The sequence below is a fragment of the Ambystoma mexicanum genome, chromosome 10 (genome assembly GCF_040938575.1).
Source record: "Ambystoma mexicanum isolate Mex_15411 chromosome 10, UKY_AmexF1_1, whole genome shotgun sequence".
In the NCBI taxonomy this organism is placed as follows: Eukaryota; Metazoa; Chordata; class Amphibia; order Caudata; family Ambystomatidae; genus Ambystoma; species Ambystoma mexicanum.
Genome location: NC_090932.1, coordinates 270,221,173 through 270,242,521, shown reverse-complemented (window position 1 = coordinate 270,242,521; position 21,349 = coordinate 270,221,173). Strand labels below are relative to the sequence as shown.

The window sequence follows — 21,349 nt, the reverse complement described above, 5'->3', positions numbered from 1 at the left end:
GGACTATCCCGTATGCCTTGTCTGGGCCTCCCACCCTCCCGCAGCTATGCTCGCTCGTTGGGCCGTGGATTAGTTGTTTTCCCCTGACTCTCCGCTATTGGATGTGTCTGATCGGTGAGCTCTGGTGTAGCTGCTCCTGCAGTAACGCTCGGCCTGTGTCTTTTCGAGTTGGTGCACTAGGTCAGTTGATGTGAACGCTGCGTTGCTAGGCCGCACGCCTCACTGGACCTTAGTGGGTGCTGTCTTCCCCTTTTCTCCCCTTAGTTACGGGTTTCGGTCTCGGCCCAGGGTGGCGACCCCTACGAGCCGAGCAAGGGATCAGGTTGGAGTAAGGATAGATGAGGATTTGCGCCGATGTTGTAGCCCTGGGGAGGGGCGCGCGACCCCCGTCAAGGATCTGAAGCTGCGCTCCTTGCTGCTGTGCTCCGGTCCACCTTAGTTTATCCAATCTACTATTCTTTTATAGGTTGCGGAGAGTTCGCGGTCTGATGGGTCATGCCAGGGCGCCCCCCGCCTGTGAGCTGATTAATTGGGCTGCGTTAGTATTTATTCTGCCCTGGCAGCTCTGGGTGCTGTGGGTCCAGAGATGAGGTGATCCCGGGTCCCTGCTGTGTGTGGGCGTCTTGTGTGGGGGGGTGCCTTTCACCCGGTTTATAGCTGCTTCCCAGGGAGGTGGACGCTGCCGCTTGATCTGCCGCAGCTCTTGTCAGTCTTTCTTGTGACCGTGTTACCACCAGGGCTCATGGGCCCTCCTCACTAGTCCTTTTTTGTGGCTCTGTTGCCACCGGGGCTCCTGGGCTCCTCGCGCTGCCCACCTCCACCCAAACCCGGCAGGCAGCGACTATGAGCCCTCTCGGCAGCTTCAGTTTTCAAAGCCCAGCTCTCCCGCTTCCTTGCCGTGCTGGGTTGTAGCTTCTGCAGATCTCTGCCACCTCTGCCCTCTCCAACGGCTTGAGTCAGTAGTCAGGGGACAGCAGGTGGGCCTGGGGATTCAGCTGCGCCGGGGGGGGGGGCACCGTTGGCCAATCCCCATTCCGCCGTGCTCCCTCGCCGCTGGGGCCGCTCTGTGACAGTCGGGAGGCTCCCTGGGGGTGGTGGACTCCGCGATGGACACAGCCGGTTTACAGCCAGAGGGGTGCAGGGCAGGGGGGAGGTAAAGGGAATCGGGCAGCGGGCCGCTGTAGCCTGCCCCCACCCGACCGTCTTATCACGGTGCCTCAGTTGCGGCACTCCCGCCCCCTCGCTGTGTCGGGCCGCGGCTGCCTCAGGTCCCTGCTGCCGCTGCCCTCTCCAGCAGGTTAGGCGGGTGATGAGGGCTGTTCCGGCGGCGTCGGTCCACACTCCGGGCCCTGTGAGGGGGATGGGCTGCTTTCTCGGCTCCGGCGGGCCGCTGGACGGGCCACTATCTGGGTCGCCTGCCTTGCCACCATTGCTGGGTTTGCTCTGGGGTTGTCGGGAAGCCGCCTCGGGTTGGCAGACCTGCTCCTCTGTGGGGAGTGTTGCTGAAAACTCCGCCGGCGGGCTGTGGTTCTTACAGGAATCGCTCCCCCGCTCCTAGGCTACGGCGGACCGCCATCTTGTGCTCATTATTGGCATGGACTGACCGTTTCATCGCAGATTCGTGGCAGCCCAGGAATGGAGGGGTCTCCGGTTGTGCTCTCGCATATGGAGGGTCGGAGAAGACCTTTTGTAGCTTTTAACTCCCTGTTTCACTAAAGTTTCATCCTTGGTTGCGTGGCACGAGCCGGGAGCTCCTAGAGAGCCACTCCAGCCATCTTGGCTTCAAGCCACGCCCCCCGAATTAGTTGTTTTTAAAAGCACCCCTATCCTATGAGCTCAAGGGCTGTCATTTACTATTAAAAGGGTTGCTGGGGACTTCAGTAAAAGTCCCTCTGACTACAAAAATAAGTCCAAGATTCTAGGAACCAAAGGTGAAAAAGCAAAATGTTTAGGGACCTTAAAAAGGGAAAGCAGACCCCCAAAAAATTGGATTCTGTCCTACCACTGTTAATGGTTTGATGTTGTACATTTTAAAGCAATGAATATGGTGCTTTGCTTATTATTTTCCATATTTATTGGTCTTGCTGCCTCTCAGTGTTCAAGTTGTTTCATTGTCGTCGAAACTCTCATGTTAGAGTTTCATGTTAGAGTTTCAATCATTCCATAAATACGTCCTCACCCTGCCCCCCTGGATCTGGGCGGCTAAGCAAACTGGCCGAGGCCTGAGCTCGTTTCATCATAACATTTCCCCAAAAACACATCATGGTGGCAGCGCAACTGATACTGAAAGGTCAGCATAATTAACCCTGTTATAATTATCTGCTTAATAAAACTCCCCTTCTATCTACTCCGAAGTCTGTGGATTCTTTTGCAACAGATGACTTTTAAATCTGATAATCTTCTGTTTATGCTCATAGAATGTTATGTTGTTGACAGTTGTATGTGTGGTGCATCGTTGTTGACTCAAGATGGCGCAGACCCATTTTGGATCCCGAATCTCACTACCGCCTTGTTTCCCTTTCAAAAGTTGACCTGCAGGGATGACTGTCTTAGAGGGTCACCTGAATTGTCAACATGTACCACTCCCTTTCCATGCACATTAAAATGTGTGTATTTCTCTTGTTCATTTGTTGTAGTGTTTCTAACGCTCCAAGATTCCGGGCTGAAATCCTTGTTGGGCTTCCTGATTCCTTTGGGTCACGATTGTCATCAGCAATGTTTTTCCTTCTGCACTTTTACTCAATTATTTTATGTGTAATACCACTGAGGTTCTCTGCTGTTTATTAGATTTGTATAATTGTCAAAGGGATAATCATTCATCTGTTCTCAAAGATAGTTTTAATAAAAAATGTTAGACTATCTTTTTTAAGTGAGGCTGAAGAAGCACTGAAACAATTCTCTGGCTGGCTTCTTCAGAGAGTCAATGTTGGCGCTTCCCAAAGTAGCAGTAATGTTTCTCAGAGGACGGTCCCTCTTTGATGTAGCAATTCACGTGCAAACTTAATGACCCGCTAATGACGAGCTAAACATTCCTATTTTGTCTGAAATTAACTTTAAGTGTAGCTTTTACTCATGCCATGCCTGCTCAAACTCCCTTTTTCTTCTTTTTTCAGTTTGTTGCTCCAGAAAAAGCTCCACAAATTTGAATTGGCGTGTTTGGCAAATCTGTGCCCAGAGACCGCAGAGGAAGCAAAAGCCCTTATACCAAGGTAATGGCTCATCGTAGTGGGATGTCCACCCCTCTTGCCTATGCTGTACGTTTTCCTCTCCTTTTGGGATTCGAAACTGAGAGTTGTACAAATTGATACTTGGATTAGATACTTTTTATTTTTTAGATTTTTGTCTCTTGCTTATCAAAATGTTCTCCACTTACTACATTCACTCCTAAATGCTCCCATTCCTGGCAAATATCTCAACTCAATTCTCTCCTCCTAAACCCTCCTCTACTCTTTCTGCTAATGATTTACCTCTCTAATTTGCTTCATAAACTTCCAAAAATACCCTCACAAATTAACTTCTCCCCCACACCTGCTCACTTATTCTCCACCACCTCTATATTCCTCTCATGAGACAATGTCTTCCTTTAACCCGGGTGAGATTCTTCACCATCTCTTCAGGGCTACATCTTCATGTGCCCCCATCAACCCTCTATCCCCACACATAGTGAAACACATAGCTCCCAGTGTTGTTCCATATCTTACTTCTCTCTTCAGCTCCTCTTGTTAGTGCCACTTTTCCATCATCCTACAAGTCTGCTACTTTCATCCCTATCCTTAAGAAACCTGGCCTAGGTCCTAACTGCCCTGCCAACTTTCGTCCTGTCTCTCTTCTACTTCACTATTCCAAAATCCTAGAACGTGTAGTTTTCAACCGACTCGCTGAGTTCCTTGACACACACAACCACTGGGTTCCTCTTTAATCTTGCTTCCAACCTCAGCACTCTGTGTCAGCTCTCCTCAATGTTAGCAACTACATCTCTTCTGCTTGTTATGCTAACCGTTCATCAATTCCTATTCTTCTCGACTTCTCTGCTGCTTACAATACTGTCAACCATTCTGACCTCTCTCAACACTCTCCCTCCTAGGCATCGGGACAAGGCCCTCGCTCTGTTTGCTTCATATTTCGTCCCCAGACACTTCATGTGTCCTGGAATAGCTTTACCCTCCCCACTCACCACCTTAGTGTTGGTGTTCCCCAAGGGTCAGAATGGTTGACCCCAAGGGTCAGTACTGGGTCCACTTCTCTTCTCTCTCTATACCTCTGTTCTTGTTGCCTTGATCTCCTCCTATGGCTTCTTTGATCAACTCTTTGCTGATGACACTCAGATCTTTTTTTTTCCCCTGCTTATCTGTTGAGCCAGGGTCAGAAATGTCTGTCTCTCCCCATCAAATACTGGATGGGCTTCTGTCGCTCATGCTCAACTCCACTAAGACTGCAGTTCTCTACTTCCCATCCAAACAGGCTATCACTTCCTCTCCCTCCTCTTCTAGTCTTCTCTCCTTCTGCCCGCAACCTTGGTGTCCTCTTCAACCGATCTCACAACTTCTCACTCTTCATCTCCAAATCTGCCACTACAGCCAGACTTGATCTCAACATCAGAAAGCAATAAGACCACCTTCCCTTCAACACTGCTAAGCACCTAATCTCCTCTTTAGTACTATCTCAATCTGACTACTGTGCCAGTCTACTGTATGGCCTTCGCAACTATGCTTTTGCACCCCTAGGCAAAGTCCTCAACTTTGCTGCTCGTACACTCTTCAACCTTTTCTGTGTCACCTCCACCTCCCCAACCTGTTGTCAGTTAGGCTGGTTATCTATGGGACAGTGGGCAAAGTATAGACTCATTCTTATCTTCAAAACTATACTTAGACTTGCCCCACCACACCGATCAGCCCATATCACTCCCTACTCTCACCTACAATCATCCTCGGATCACCTCCTTGCCACCTCTCAGACCCCTTGTGCTCCCTCTCGTTTCCACTGTCTTGCTCTTTTACTCTGGAATGCTCTTCCTTTCTATTGCTGCACTGCTCCCACTCTATCCTTACCCCACCACATCTCCCTGTTCTCCTCTCCCCCCACCTCACTACGACAACCCCACAGCACTTATCCCTCGCCCGTTCCTTCTAAAACATAGCACTTCCTCCACTATCCTGTTCCTACATCATTCCCTACAGTCCATGTCCCTGGTTCATGTTTATAACGCCCTTGCATCTTCTGGTCTTATATCCACTTCCTCACCCATTAAGGGCACTGGTCCTCCACTATATGAATCAATGCAAAATGTTTTGTAAGCATTTTTGTGCCATTGTTTCCTGTAATTTCGATTAAATAAAAAAAGAAAATGGCAGGAGATTGAGATGCAAATCGGTTAGTTGGGTAGGAGACCGTAAATGGTTTGCAAGGACTCCCATCCAAGATGTTGCAAGGCTCGAAAGAACCTTTTTAGTTAGTCTCTTGTTTAACTGGTGTGGCAGTTTTGTTGAACTGTTTTCTCGTGCCTATGTTCCAAGTTCAAGGGTGTTTATTTGTATTTTCTTAAATAAGGGGAAAAACGCCTATCTAACCCTACCGCTATGGGGGGGAGGGGCGTTCCCTGCCTAATGATTTAACATGAATGATTCTCAAAATAAAAAAGTCCTTAGTCCAAATCTGAACGTCTAATTGGTCCTACCGCTTAGGAAAACTTAACAGAAAATAAGAAGGCCAGAGCAATAGCCTGTCTGTCTTCTGCCAGGCCCAATCACTTGGATGTCTTGTCTATAGGATGCTTAAGTTCATCAACCTCTCTGCGGGTTCTGTAGGTCAAACCTAAGTTCTTTACAATCCTCTGTATACAGGATGAAAAGGTTTCCCTTCTACAATTCCACCAATTTAGACTTGATTCTCTACAACATTCTTGTTTTATCCAAAACACAGCTCACAACCTCTCTGCGGCTTCTGTATGCCAATTTTTCATCAACTCAATAAGATTTTCTTTTCCTCAGGGAAAAAGAAGGCTCCTCAAAGTTCAACAATTCCTTATAACATAGTTCTTGTCCCTCTAAAGGCTCACTGTGTCAACTTTTCATAAACTCCAGACAGTTTCCATTTCCTCAGGAAAAACAGTTTCTTTACCACAACTATACCATTTCCACCTTGGTGCTTGACAGTATGCTTTTCTTGCTTGTACATATTCGAACCCTCCAGATTTGCTCTCCTCCCAATTTTGTACATTATATTTCAGGTGGCTTCTTCAGCCTTAGAAGTTAGTCTGTCGGGGCTCTCCAAAGCCTTAGGGCTTCCAAATAGGCTTGCTTTCTCCCTGTTCGGGTTTATCGGGCTCCCATTATCTCATTGGCTTCCCCAGCCTTGATTATCAATGTTTGTACCTCTCAACGGTGTTTTCTCCTCAGAAGCGTTTGCTTCCCTGCTGTTGCTCTCCTCAGAGGCAAACTCATGTCTCGTGCGGAACTCGGAGATCCTGGCTCCCTTCTGCAGTCTGTCTCAGCGTTGGTTACCGGGCCCCAGACCCACCACGGCTTCCTCGTGGTCGCGCTACCAGATGAGACGCTTGCTTCACCGTATCGTTCCTGACTTTGGCTTCCTGGTCGGTCTGGATGCCAGCATTCTGGCATCTGGCTACTGATTCACTCACTCTCTGTGCCACTGCTCGCTCTGCTGTTTAGCGTGGCTGCGCCCCTCCAGGACATCTTCTCGAGAGGCTCACCTCTGCATAGGATTAGTTCTCTTTGATTCAAAGTTCCTGTACGTCATTCGAAACGAGGTGTCTCTTTCCTCTTAAACTTTTGAGCTCATGCAAGTCCGATAGCACAGCGAGCAGAGCGCTCGCTTTGATATCTGTGCAGAGCCTGCCGATGCAGGTTCAAATCCCGGCAAGGCCAAACTCAGCCTTTCATCCTTCCAAGGTCGATAAATGAGCACCGCACACCGTGGGTAATAATAAGCAGCGCTCATATGCTTGAGGGTTTGTAGTGCTATATAAATGCTAAATTATTATTATTATTATTATTATTATTACTTGAAACCAAAGAGGTTAAGGCAATATCACTACTTGATAGATTCAAAACAGAAGTAAGTCTTTTCAATTACCATGTAGGCAGATCAGGAACTTCTGGTCCAGAGAACATTATCAAAATGGGAATCCTTGTCCCCAAGCAGGGAGTCGCTCTCGGTGAGGTCCCACTTTCCCAGACCCCCATGGAGGGTCTTGCTTAGCAGGGTCACATCCCTAGCTTCCAACAGGGTGGCTCCCCTGTGGGGAGAAGGGACGAATGCTCCAGATTTGTTGAGCTCATCAGGATGAAGAGTTATTAACATACCAGTCAATGGGGACCACAGGGAGATCGGCCCGACTGCTTCTGATCTCATCTTCCTATACTAGTGAGAGTAAGCAGGGACGTTGCAGCCTTTCTTGTCGGTTTACTAGGGGCACAAGGAGATCAACCTGGACTACCTGATTTTCCAAATTTCTTGGCTGGGGGCATTGGTTTGCTGCAAACGACCTCTGCCTCAACACCAGTAAGACTGAGATTGTTCGCATTTGGACCCCTGCTCCAGCTTTCCCACTTTCACTCTGGCTGGCCTCCCTTGGCCCTGCGCCCTCACCCACCTGCAAGGCTAAAACATTGTGGTCATCTTTGACTCCTTTCTCTCCTTCCCCTCCCACATTTCGGACATCTCTAAAAAGTCTAACTATCAGCTACATCTCCTCAGAGGTACTCTACCTTTTCTCACTTTTCCCTCAGCGGCTCACTGTCTCCACAGCCCTGGTTCACTAGGCTGCACTACTGCAACAGCCTCTTCCTCAACCTCCCTGCTTCTACCCTATTTTTAGGGAGCATTCTCAGAAATGTGCTAATTCCCTCTAACTTGGAGACCCCCAGCAACTTTGCTAGATTTTTTTTTTAACCTGGAGATAGTGAGACTCTTTTTCCGACTCTCGAATGTATTTTAATGTGATTTTGAACAATGTTTCTTTTGGTTATGGAGTCTGACAAACTCCATAGGCATAATCGTTTACTGTGTCACACAGCACCTTCAGTGCAGTGGCACAGGAAAGTCTTCCAGATTTCCCCAAGGTTTAAATACCTTCTCTGGATAAACTACTGTTTCCCAGAGTAGTAAAATTGACTTTACTTACATTTGTAACTTTCTAGACCCAGCACACACTATCTTACAATAGGTTACCTAGTATCCCCATTTTCTAGCTTCTCATTTAACATTGTTATATTACCCTTTCCTCAATGAAAGGCTGGTGGCAGTGGTCTACCTCTAACTACTGTGGTATGCATATACCGCGGGCTGTGTTCGCAGCTGCAGTAAAGCACCCATGGGTGCTATTTTTGTCAAATTGGCCCCGGTCTTCTTTTTTCATCATTTCTTTGTGGAAAGGTCCTTCTTGAGATTTACTCTGCATGCCAAACCAGGTTTGGTTCCTTTGTTTGCTTTGCCTTTGGCGGGATTCACGAGTGAAGCCTGCCTCTGGCTCCAGGGTGTCTGGGTTGGGAAGGAAGTGAGGGAGGTGCTCGAAACTTCCTGTGTTTAGTCTCCTTGGAGACCCAAATGCACTCTGTAGTGATTGGCCGGCTGACTGTCCAGCAAGGACAGCCACCCTGCTGGGTGACTGACAGCTAGGCTGGAATGAATGGGAGAAAACTGAATAAAAGGCAAGGCTTTTGGCTTGGAAGGCAGAGTGGACCACTGGACGAAGGAACCGAAGAAGAACTTGAAGAGGATGCCTGCTGCAACTCCTGGACCGTTGGTTTGCCTAGTGAAGCCCTGCTGCTGTGCTGAAACTCCAAATTCGTATCGACAGAGAAGCCCCTGCAAGGGCAACTTCTCCCCTTGAGTTGGTGGGACCATTCAACTCCAAAGTAGCCACCTGGACATTCTCTCTGAGCTGGTTGGCTTTCCACAGAGTTGCTGCTGGAAACGAAATGCCAGGGAGAGGAATACCAGATTGTGTGCTTTGCTTTTAAGCTGATCAAGAGCTCCAGGAAGATACTCCAGACTCCCAGGAAGCAGGACTGATCGAGCCTGAGCCCCCTCAAAAGATTGCGGGGCCCCAGAAGCAAGGAAAGCCCATCTCGACAGCCAGGAACCGCAGTGTTGCTGTTCGCAGTAGACACGAGGAGCTGAAACACCGAACAGCCACTTGTTTTAAGATTGCCAGTTGCGAGCGGTGACCGTCCCATTGCAGTGCAGGAGTCCCCAGAAGTCCTCCATCTTGTCCCCACGACTGAGGTCCAGGAACAGTGAGATCTGCAGAGCTGCACAGGAACAGAGGTCATCTGCTGCACTTTTTCTTCAATACAAAGGTACTGTAAAAGTCTGAGAGAACTTGCCTCTTGCTGCAGAGTTGCTTTCTTCTTCTACTACTCACAAGTCTAACGGCTTGTGGCCCTACATTGATTCTTCTTTTTCTTCAAAGACTTCTAAAACATTGTGCAAATACTTTTCTTACTTACCTGCAAAGAAATACTTCAGTTTAGACATACTTTTGCCCATTGACTTTGGCTTAGCCTTTTCTACTGAATGACCCTTATTAGGGGATCTGAAAGTATTTGCCTGCTTGAGAATATTTGTGGTCTCTTGTATGTTCTAAATAACCTTTTCCTTTGGCTTACTCCTAATTGATTCTAAATGCAAGAGTGATATATTAATGTCCCCAGCACCCTAGCTACTGACGTCACCTGAGGGTGTAGGTTGTGTATGTGGGCCATCCCAAGAGGGTACTTGTTGATTTAGAGCTATTAAGAGTGTGTATTTTGTGAAGTATATTTGAGTGTTACTGTTATATTGCTCCCTTCTGAAGAAGGCTTATCCCATCTGACTGACAAATACATTAATAATTGTTTATTCAAGAAACCTTGTGTGTAAGTGTTTAATTGAATACTTGTCACTGTGAATCCCTGTGTAACTCCCCTACAGCCCTCTTGAGATAAGCCTGGCTGCTCAACACGCTACCAATCTGTGTAGTACAAGCTAATACCAAAGGTTGGGTTCCTATTGCCAGGAGGTCAGGGTTGTTGTAGTGCACCCATAGGGTACTGCATACAATCTTGCCTAACACCTACGCCCTCTGCAGCTCATCCAGAACAGAACCGCACAACTTATCCTTGGCCTCAAGCACAGGGGCTGCTTCTCTCCAGCACTGAAATCCATTCACTGGCTCGCTATGGCTGCAAGGATCAAGTTCAAGACCCTCTGCATTGTCCACAAGGCTTTCTGGGGTCTGGGACCTACCTGCAACGTTGCCTCCCTAAATACTGTCCCTCACAAGCCCTCCGCTCATCTACCTCCAACCTTCTGCGAGTGAGCCTGTTCTCCAAGCAGAGATTTGGAGGGAGAGCCTTATCCTTAGCTGTTGCCTCCCTTTGGAACAGCCTCCCTGCCTCCCTGCCGCCCTCCGTCTCGAGCCTGATGTTCTCAAGTTCCGGAAACTCCTCAAGACCTTCCTCTTCTCTTCCTTCTCTCTCCCTCTTCTCTGTTAACCTAGCTCTCTGCTCTTTTCCACTCTCCCTCCTCTTCCGTACAGCTTTGCTGATTGACTGCCTGGTGTACCTCAGTCTCACACAGGTCCCAGGCACCCCCGCCAGTCCCCTCTTGCACTTGCCTTGGGGCCCTATACCGCACCCACCCTTACTGCATTTGGTAGATTACTCTCTCTGCACTTACCCCAGTCTCCACCGGCGGGATGCACTTGGACCCCCCCCCTCCCTGTGACCGTCTGCACTTGCATGATCCGAATGCACTACGCCTGAAAATCGCCTGTCTGTTCTCCCTTGTCTTCACCTGTGAACGCACTTGGTAAAAACTGCAGAATCGCCATTCAGGTCTATTTGCTGTGTCTCAGCTGTTAAATGATGTATATGCACTTACTCTGCCTGTGCAGAATTTTATCGTCTCAGAATTTCAAGGGCTTTGAGCGACTGTTGTTTTTTCCCCATGTTCCCACCCTCCTTGAGTACTTTGAAACACTTGCCTGTGTATAGGCGCTTTATAAATAAACATTAACATACCATAACATACTATTGTGTGCAAGGGCGTGTGGTATGTTGAAGCGGGTAAAAAAAGAGGGTTTGTCTTTTTGTCTAGGTTTGCGAGTGCTTTGCTTCATGGTGTCTTTAGTTCTTTGTACTCCGATTTTGTTCAATCAGTCAAATAACTTAATTTGGGTGTTTGTCATACAAATACAATATAGAATAAATAAGAACGGGCAATAAAATTGAAATAAACCAAATTTGAAAAATGATGTAAAAATGTCATCTATCGTCATTTAAATAGCTATGTTTTTTCCTAAAGGCTAGGTCGTAATCCTGTATCCGCACCGGAGGATAAAGTTCTAGCGCTTAGTTGCGAGCAAAAAGGACCTCTGTGGCATTTCTGATTCAAACTTGCCACTGTTACTGAGGCAGTGTTATTGGATTGTAGCATTCTATTTGGCTTGTAGTGCATAATTATTATTATTATTATCATTATTTGGAACTTGTTAAGCGCAACGGTTGTCCAAAGGCATCTTGGCACTAGAGAGACAGATGTCCATGGATAGGGAGAGGCCAGCAAAAGGATAACCGATCTAAAAAAAAGAGGTTTTCACAGCTTTCCTAAAAGCCAGATGACTGGCCAGCTTCTTTATAGAAGACGGTAGCTCATTCCAAGCAGTGGCCGCGGCTACAGAGAAGGAACAGCCACCTATCCTGGCACAATTAAAGGATGGCACAAAAAGCATGAATTTCTTTGTGGCTGATTCCAGGCCTCGGACTTGGGAAGGCTCGGTGGGTGATACATGGGCTTTTGAATTATATCTTAAATTGTATTGGGAGCTACTGGAGTGTTCCGAGGTCTGGGGAGATGTTTGTGGCTTTGGCCATTGCTTTCAGCAGTGGGCAGGATCCCGTGTATCACATGTATGAAGGTATTCAAATGCATTTTTGCTATAACATCATTGCAATGGTAAGCAAGGTTTCATTGTTTTTTAGAGTAGGTTGCCTCTTTTAAACCTTTCACGAATAGAACACTCTTTGATTTCTTCTGGTGAGATTGCTGTGCGAAGGAACACTTTGCTCAGTGCTTGCTTATAAGCTTTTTCCCTTTTTATATTGACTGCTTGTTTTGGATTACGGAAGGCGAGTCATGATTTGCCAATCATTTTAATTGCCATTTCTGTTCTTTCAGGCCTTCTCTTCCGTTTTGTGTGGCCTCTCCTGGGTTTCAGCATTCTTTGGATAGGTCTTTGCCCAGACCTAATCTACTCTGCTCCTGCCAGTGGCATCTGCAAGAGGGAAGCAAACCTCTTTTGTTTGAAACCTACTTCTTTTATACTTCTGCACCCAAGCAGTCATAAAATCACCATTGCTGGCTCCTGTCTCTCCGTCCTCATGCCGGAGTTCCCCCTACCTTTTCGCCTTCCTTTCTGCACCTCTGCAAATGGTTGGCGTCTATACCAAGGCGCTCCAACTCCTCAGGTGTCCTAGGTATCCAGGTTCCTCCCTTTACTGTTGGCGTGGATTCTTTCCCATATCTGGCTCTTTTCTTTGCTCTGGGCCACCGTGGTATTCTGGAGTCCTGCACCCGTGGGCTTGTTCTGCCATATCGGTCTAAGCTCACACTACTACGTCGCCAGCAATAACTGTACTCCTGGTAAGGTTTCTATCACACCTGATGGTATCCTGTAATCCCTGACATCACAAGGGTTGCACTGTGGTTTGGTCTGCGGTGCAGCCTGGTATGAAGGTTGGCATTGTCCTGGCTGTGGTGTGGTCTGGTGGGGAGGCTGGCGTTGCAGTGGTTGCGCTTTGGTTGGACCTGCCTGTCACACTCGCACTTTGTATGGTGCAAAAACCTAAAATCTGCAGTCTTTTTAATCTGGTAATGTATGCTCTTGGGTTGAAGACTATTGGAAACTTAACGTCTGCAATCAACAAAGTGAACTTTTCTCAAAATATTGTTCATTTGTCACTGGATATATTTTAAAAAGTGAAAATGAATAGGAATTGAATCAGCCGTCGGTCATGTTTGGTTCCTTGCTACATCATGGAGTTGTCAGCTGACCATCTGCAAACATTCGACCAGATTACATTATAAATTCATTTTTATGAGAATACACTGTGGACATGTGTTTGACAGTGCAGATGTATATTAGATTGAAATTGTAATGCTTTTCTATATTTTTTTAATCGCTCTGCCTTGGAGATCCCCTTTGAACCCCATGGCATTGATTTTCTGGATCGAAATGGTAAGGGTGCCCAAATATGCATGTAGCTTACCCACCACAAACTGGTTTGGGGATTTCACTAATGTGCTACAGTGGCGCCTTCTGGGAGAGAAGTCCGCTTTGTGTGTTGGAACAATTAAAAAAAAAAAAATATCCTCTTCCTCGCTTAATTCAAGGTGTCATGGTGGAACAGTTAACCTCTTTAATAACCCCAAGGAAGCATGGACCTGGTTGGAAACTGAGGTCCTGTCTGCACCTGGGCCTAAACCACCTAGGGAAAGGCTAAGGGCGAAACCACAACCAGGGGCAGTTCTGTTTGAGACGCAATCGTGGAGTAGCCTGTGTGCATGGAGGCTGCCTTAGAGACAGAGGGCAACAGCTGAGCTGGCTGTTGGGATGGTACCGGTCCATACATAGTCACGTTTAAAAAGGGGGTCACCGTCTAATAGCGAGCCGGAGGGTGCGCGGGGTACTTGGCACTGCAATGCTTTCGATGATGGTCACCCTACACATGGTTAAGATTTTCCCATATCCAGTTGATACGCAATTCCGGCCACAGGTGCTTCTGGTATGGGTGGTGGGTGGGTTTGGGGATGTTTTCATGGTTGTTGCTTTTGAGTTTGTTGCCTTGCTTGGGATATCTGCAGGAAGGGGTTGGTGGGGGGGCAAAGATGCTCAGGATGGCTCGGAGGGGGGAGGCATTTGTTCACTATCCACATTTTGAAGCAAGTTCTGCCGATTGATGGCTAATAAGGGGATGGTCTCCTTACTAACGTGGAATGTGAACGGTCTGTGCTCCAGCATTAAGCAGAGGTTGGTGCTGCAGTTCCTCAACAGGTACACACCAGGCTTTGCGCTTCTTACTGAAACTCATCTGGCTGGGAACGGACTACACTTATAAAAAAAGATCGAACTACAAGACAGCCTTTATGTATGGTTATCGAGGGGGCACCGGGTACATTAATACTGATACATAAGAAGATTCCCTTCTAGGGTGGTGCTAACGAGCCCAGCCAAGATGGGCGGAAACCTGTGAGCTCCTGAGCACCCCAGTCAGCCAGACAATATCCTGAAGAATTCTGGCTCGCTACCGAAATAATTGCTGGCACATCAGCTACATGAAGGCTGTGGGCACCCCCTGAGAAAGTTTGGTGTTCCTGCTTTGTTCACCAGCTGAGTTAGAGGTGGCGATCCGCGGTGTCCAGAGCAGCAGTATTGCTGATCGGAGACCCGACAAGGGGAACAAGAGAGTATCGCCAGCTGTGAGAGGTGCAGCGTTTGCTCCCAGGTGGGTGAAAAATTGCACTACTTTTGATCTCCTCATGGCACGACTCTAGAGCTGCTTCAGGAAGATCCTGAGTTCAGTTCACATTGCATTGGTGGTTGCCTGCCTCACGGCTTGGTGAGAAAGGGCTGACACCTCCGATTATGCAAGAAGGTGAGCAAGTGAAGCAATCACCAGCTGTACAAAGAGGGAGTGGTGGGGATGGGAATGCAACGTATGCCTCCCCTTGCTGAGTGTACGCAGGCAGATGAATGAAGGACTCTGCGGAGAGCGGCTTCACACCCGATGTCTTGCTTCATACAGTTGTACCCTGCTAAGACCTCTACTGAAGCTTCTGCATGGAGGTTGCTCATTGGGTTTCAGCGCAAGTGCGCACACCATCAACAGCCTGATAGAAATCTTGACTGTACAGACAACACCTAGAACCGACAGTGCCACATTTAGATATAATTGTGAATATTGGTCTGTGTCACTTCTGGGCGGGTTTGTAGGCCAGTGCCACACTTAAATATAATTGTGAATATTAGCTTGCTTCACATCTAGACAGCATTGTAAATGTTGGCTTGCGTCGCTTCTAGACAGGATTGTGAATGTTTGCCAGTACCGTATTTAGATAAAGTTGTGAATATTGGCCCGAATCCCATCTAGACTGGATTATGAATATTATCCAATGCCGCATCTAGACAGAAACGGTAGATATTGGCTTGCCAGATCTAGAGAGAATCTGGAAATGAGCATGTATTGCACCTAGATAGCGAGCCCAGTAAGCAGCAGACTAACCATCTCAACCTTCTGCATACACCTTCCAAACTCTAACCAAACACAACCACACACTAAAGCACAGCAAACCGCACAAACTTAACTACATCCCAACAACAAACAAATCACACATAGCTTCGCACAACTTAACACAATGGCTATCAACCGAAAAGCACACCTAAGCTCAGCAAGCGGTGCTAACCAAACTGAAGCTGCCAACAGCACATCACTGCGCTCTTGCACTTTTCCCGCTCGATCCCACTAACTCACCCGCCCCCTTTTCCTTTTCTCAGATCCGCCAGAGCGCCAGGGGACCACTCAGTTTGTGATTGTGCACTGTACAAATCTCCTTCAACATTAACCATGCAGGATCGCTCCATGGGGGGGGGGGGGGGGATTCATATTGGGGGGGGGCATAGAACTGGTGTGGGTAGCTATGGAGACCTGAATATGGGGGGTTATTCCAGCTAAATGCTCCATGCCTGCATTGTTTGCAATGACGTCTCTTCTGGCCCACACGCTCTAGGAAGTACAGTCAGACCACTCGAATCCAGGTGGACGCACAGGTTGGGTGGATATGCCAGAGTTCCCCCTCCAGCCCCTAATCAAGCACATTGGAGTGGGGTCAACTACAACCTCGGGCTCTTGTGAGGTGTTGTGGACGTTAACTGTGGTGGTTGTGGCAAGATATGTTATAACTGCAGAATCGCACTTAACCTCGGGAGAGGAACAACGTTTGTGAGTGTTCCCTCGTCCAAGGTGGTGGATGGGCCATGGAGGAGCTAGAAAAGAGCTTTAAAAAATGCCAATCCATCAAGGGAGGCAGGGACCTCAAAAAAGCAAAAACTTCCCTAGAGATTCACTTAACCGATAAATCGTCCAGATCGCTGGCATATACTAAGCAATACTATTATTTAAATGGTAATAAAGTGAACCGCCTCCTAGCATATAAACTGAAAAAAGTCCATATGAGAAACAATATTCGAACGCTCAAGGGGGCAGATGGGATATCGCGACATGCGGAGGGGAAGAAAATGGAGTTAATGGTACCCCACCATAGAGAAATCCTGTCGGGGACGCCCCATGGACCCCAAGGCTCAAACGCACTATTTGCATTGTATCTGAAACGATTCCCCCACTAATAAGCTGAGTGCCCTAGAACGGTCGATCACAATAGAAGAAACGGTAGAGGCAATAAAATCTCTGAAGAACACGCTCCGAGGTCCTGACAGGCTCACGGCTCGGTTCTATAAAGTATTTACCCATATTCTATCCCCACAACTTTCCTCACTATTCAACTCCTTCCTAACCACGGGCAGTATCACTGCATCCATGGAAGAATTACTGACAATACTCATCGCTAAAGCAGCCAAGGACCACAAGTACTGTACCTTTTACAGGCCGATCACCTTAATGAATAATGACGCTAAGATCTTTTCTAAGATTTTAGCAGCCAGGCTACGGACGGTCCGCCCGAATTAATCACCCAGATTAGACAGGGTTCATTCCCGGGCGTAACACCCAAGATAATATCAGACAAACAATCAATCTGATAGAAAGTGCCACTAGAACGGGCTCAGAACTGGCAATAATTTCTCTTGATGCACACAAGACATTTGACCGGCTAGATTGGTGGTACATTAGGCAAACCCTATGACACTTTGGTTTCGGCCCCAACTTTATAAAATGGTCCATGTCCAACTATTGGCATCCCACCACAGCTCTGAGGGTGAACGGCACAAGGTCAGACAAAATTAACATTGCCAGAGGAACTCTGCAAGGCTACCCATTATTCACCCTTTCAATGGAACCATTTGCCACCAAAACACGCGCACACACGGCCTGAAAGTGGGCGAACACGACTACAAAGCTGCCATGTATGCGGACAATGTCCTCCTTACCCTCACTCACGCAGACAGCTTGATGGAGGCCCTATGGCAAGAACTTGAGGCATTCGGTAATGCATCAGGGTTCAGAGTCATTTTTACAAAATCGCTGGCCTTGGTAATTAACATTTTGCCTAAATGCAGGGAGACTCTTGCATCCAGACACACCTGAAGTTGAAGAAATCCCCATGAGCCCTGCTGGACTCCGGAAGCCTGCAAACGGCAGTCAGTGGCCAACTAGTAGGTGGTGGGAACAAATTAGGAGGCCAAATACCGATACGTTGTGCGCATGGAGATGTAAAAGTGTATCCGACACACAATGATGAGGGTAAGGTTGGCTGGAGAGAGTTTGAAAGTCAAGGCTGCAGTGCTGTGCTCCCGGAACCTCTAGTGGTGGGATCGGATGTGGCACTAATGCCTAAACTCTTTGAGAGCATCGACGAACATTAGTTGGCTAACAATCACTTCCAGGGTGAAGAAATCACGCCTCCGGCCGGACGCTAGCCCAAGAGTAGGGCAGTGAAACGGGCACTGCAGAACAAGTGGCAGGAACAAGTTATGATGCCCATTGTGGTCGATTGGTAGATCAGTGAGCAAAGGGACAGTTACCGGTTGGCACAACAGTTAGACCTCACTTTAAGAAATGTGTGAATCTCAGCGAGCCAAGGGAACAGAAGCCAAGGGCTGCACTTTATACAAGAGAAAGATATGTACTATCGGGTGGTACAGCAACCTGGGGAAGAACCCTTTAAACAATGATTGGTCCCTGACTGGTTTCGGCCTACGGTATTGGAAGTTGATCATGTGCAAGTGGGAGAGGGTCACTTGGGACCGAGAAAATGCTGCAGAAAATGATGGCATGGTTCTTTGGGCCCGGAGTGTTTGGGCAGATGCAGAGGTTCTGTCAGCAATGTAAAGTGTCAGAAAAAGAACAGAGTTAACATCCTGAAAGCTCCGCTACAGACAATGCCACTAATTACTGTACTGTTCCAACGGATAGGAATGGACATTGTGGGGCCACTTGATCCCTCCAGTAGAGGCCATAAATATTTATTGGTAATTGTGGACTCTGCTACCAGATACCTGGAAGCCGTTCCCCTATGGAGCATTGCAATGCAACCGGTCTGCGATTCATTAATGCTGTTTATTGTCCGAGTGGGGATCCCCAAGGAGTCATAACAGACTGGGGAACTAATGTCATGTCGGCCATATTGAAGTAGATATGTTAAACCCTCGACATGGAGCATTTGAAAACCTCAGTTTACCATCTGCAGACTGATGGTTTGGTGGAACAGTGTAATCAAACAATTGTTGACGATGACGCCCACTGACAAAGACTGGGATCGAATGGTGCAGTGGATCCTCATCCCTCTTCAAAATACACCACAGTCATCCATGGGGTTCGCCCCCTTTGAGCTATTGTTTGGCCCACAAGTGAGGTCCTTCTTGGATAATCCTGAAGGAGGAGTGAGATGAACAGCCCCAACAAGAGGTATCCTTGACAGAATATGCCGCCAAGCTGACGGAAAGGCTATCCAAACTGCAAGCGGTCGCCCACACAGTCGAAACAAGCATAACCGGTTTAGGAGACCCAGTACAACTGAGGAACTAGGATGCAGAGTTTGCAGTTGGAAGAAAAGGTATTGGTGCCGATTCCATCCCCGGAGAAAAAAATGTTGGTGGTCTGGAGGGGCCCGTATATGATAGAGCAAGTACTGGGACTGGTTACATACAAGGTCCGGCAAGAAAACTGATTCCCAATTGCCGGTCCAAACCTAGCAAACCTATCAACGTCAACTTACTGAAGAAATGGGTGGAGCCTGTCGCGACGGTGGCCCGAATCCATACGGAACTGCAAGCTAATACCGAGATGCATTTCGGATGGGACCAAATTGGGCTGGAGGCGTTGAAAATTAGTCCGGACCTGAGAAAAATCGAAAGGGAACAACTTGACCAGCTCCTCCAGAAGTTCCAGAAGATGTTCTTGTTCTTACCCGGGTGGACTACGAAAGCTTATCACAAGATAAATACCACTCTGGGAACCACCATCAGGATACATCCTTATAGAATTCCGGAAGCCAGGGTGCAAGCCGTGACCAAAGAAATACAGTCCATGTTGGCCATGGGAGTCCTAGAACCCTTGCATAGCCAGTGGTGTTACCCCATAGTTTGGTGGCTAAACCGGATGCATACGATTCTTTATGGATTTCGGTAAACTAAAGCAAGTCTCCAAGTTCGATGCCTACCCGATGCCCAGAATTATTGACCTACTGGAAAGGCTCAGGGAAAGCAGTGTATCTCACCACTATCGATTTTATCAAAAGGGTATTGGCAAATCCCACTCCGGCCAGGGGACAGCGAAAAGACGGCCTTTGCGACCCCTTCAGACCTGTACCAGTTTAGTGTTGTCATTTGGTCCTCTATGGAGCCCCTGCAACTTTTCACCGGCTCATGAACTCCCTCCTGAGGGGACACGAAGAGTACGCGCGAGCTTGCCTTGCCTTGCCTTGCCTTGCCTTGCCTTGCCTTGCCTTGCCTTGCCTTGCCTTGCCTTGCCTTGCCTTGCCTTGCCTTGCCTTGCCTTGCCTATGACTTTGTCTATGACTTTGTCTATGACTTTGTCTATGACTTTGTCTATGACTTTGTCTATGACTTTGTCTATGACTTTGTCTATAGCATTTCCTGGAGCTCCCATCTGCAGCACCTGCGGGCCGTGTTTCAGCCTTTGGAGGTTTATTAATAAGGGACGCTTGTGTTTCTACCTTAAATCCGGAATTGCGAAGCCAGACGTGACGCTTCAGTAAAATTCCATGTACCAAAGTGCGGCCAGCCGTCTTTGCTGCATCGAGGGTATTCTTGACTATGCTTTGATTGACCAGAGAGCCCTCGTTAACTGTAGTCAGTAAACAAGTCTTTAGGGGGTTCGGGAGCTTCTTCGATGTCCTGTCTGAGCTTAGCCCATTGAGCATCGGCGTAGCTTGCCAATAGGGTATTATTATTGGCGATTCTGGTAGAGAATGCTGCAGAGGTGGTGATTCTCTTGGCTAGGGCATACAGCTTCTTCCCCTCTTTGTCTGGGGGTGCCTCGCTAGTAGATAGTGGGACTCCTGCCCTTTTCTTGGTGTTGGTCACAACCAGGGAGTCCGGGATTGAGTGACCCTTAATATATAATGGGTCTGATTGAGAGGGAGAGAACAGTTTCTCAATCCTTGGATTGACCCCTCTCACCAATGCCGGAGTAGAAAGAGAAGGTGTAATACGTCTCTTAACTGAGGCGAGGATGGGTATAACCTGGCTAGTGGGGGTTTTTTCTTTGATAATCCTCTCCACAAAAGCGGTGTCTGGGGTGACCTCCCCAGTTTCGATCTCGAAATGTGCTGCTGCCTTTTTCAGCAGTGCATTGAAGGTGGGTTGATCATCGACAGGCGAAGGGTTCCTGACTGGTGTAGTTTCAGTAGACCTGATGACTATACTGCTACTGCCTGTGTCAGTCGACCTAGCCGGTGACTGCCAGGGATTTGGGTCGCCCTCGCCTGTGTCTTCCTGGAATCCTTCCTCACATAGGTTAGTTTCCTTGTGAAAACCTTCCTCTTCTTGTTGGTCCTCAACATAGGTGAACTCATCTTCCTCTTGGAAGAAGGTGTCTTCCTCAGTGGGATGATTGTAAGAGTCTATGTCCTCCTGTATGGGGTTATAAAACTTCTGGTATTTAGCCCTTGGACTCTCCAGGGGTGCCTCCCTTGGTCTCTTGGGTGCCCTGTCTTCTGGGATGGACATGAACCTATCTAGTTTGTCCATACAGGTCTGGAACCTTTCAAAGGTCCACTGATGTCGGCCAGGACGGTCTGGGAAAGAAAAGGGGGTTTCTTCCTCCTGTAATAGTCTGGTTCTGTCCCATAACGTCGAAGAAAGAGAGCCTTCGCCTTCTGAGTATCCTTCTTGCTGGCTAGGGCCTTCTGTCGGCGTCGGGAACAGGCCTGATCTGTTTTCCAGCGCCTTCGGCGTATCTTTGGCCTTGTGCGCGGTTTTCGGCGTTGCACTCGCCGTACGTCTTTGGCCGTCCTTAGATGCTATGCGCGCGAGGCTTTCGGCGATCATACTCTCTTCCGAGGGATCGGTCGCCGTCGCGCTATGAAACGTCGAGCCTTTGCTCGTCGAGTCCTTGCCCGTCGAGTCCTTGCCCGTCGAGTCCTTGCCCGT

General features: G+C 48.0%; 1 protein-coding gene across 1 annotated transcript in view; it reads left to right on the top strand.

The window, feature by feature from the left end:
* The window catches only part of POLR2D (RNA polymerase II subunit D), a 226,857-nt gene that overhangs the window by 123,283 nt on the left and 82,225 nt on the right, over positions 1–21,349 (top strand). The window contains exon 3 of the mRNA XM_069617827.1: positions 3,114–3,209. Coding sequence (XP_069473928.1) covers positions 3,114–3,209 — 96 coding nt within the window. The remainder of the gene's footprint in view (positions 1–3,113; positions 3,210–21,349) is intronic.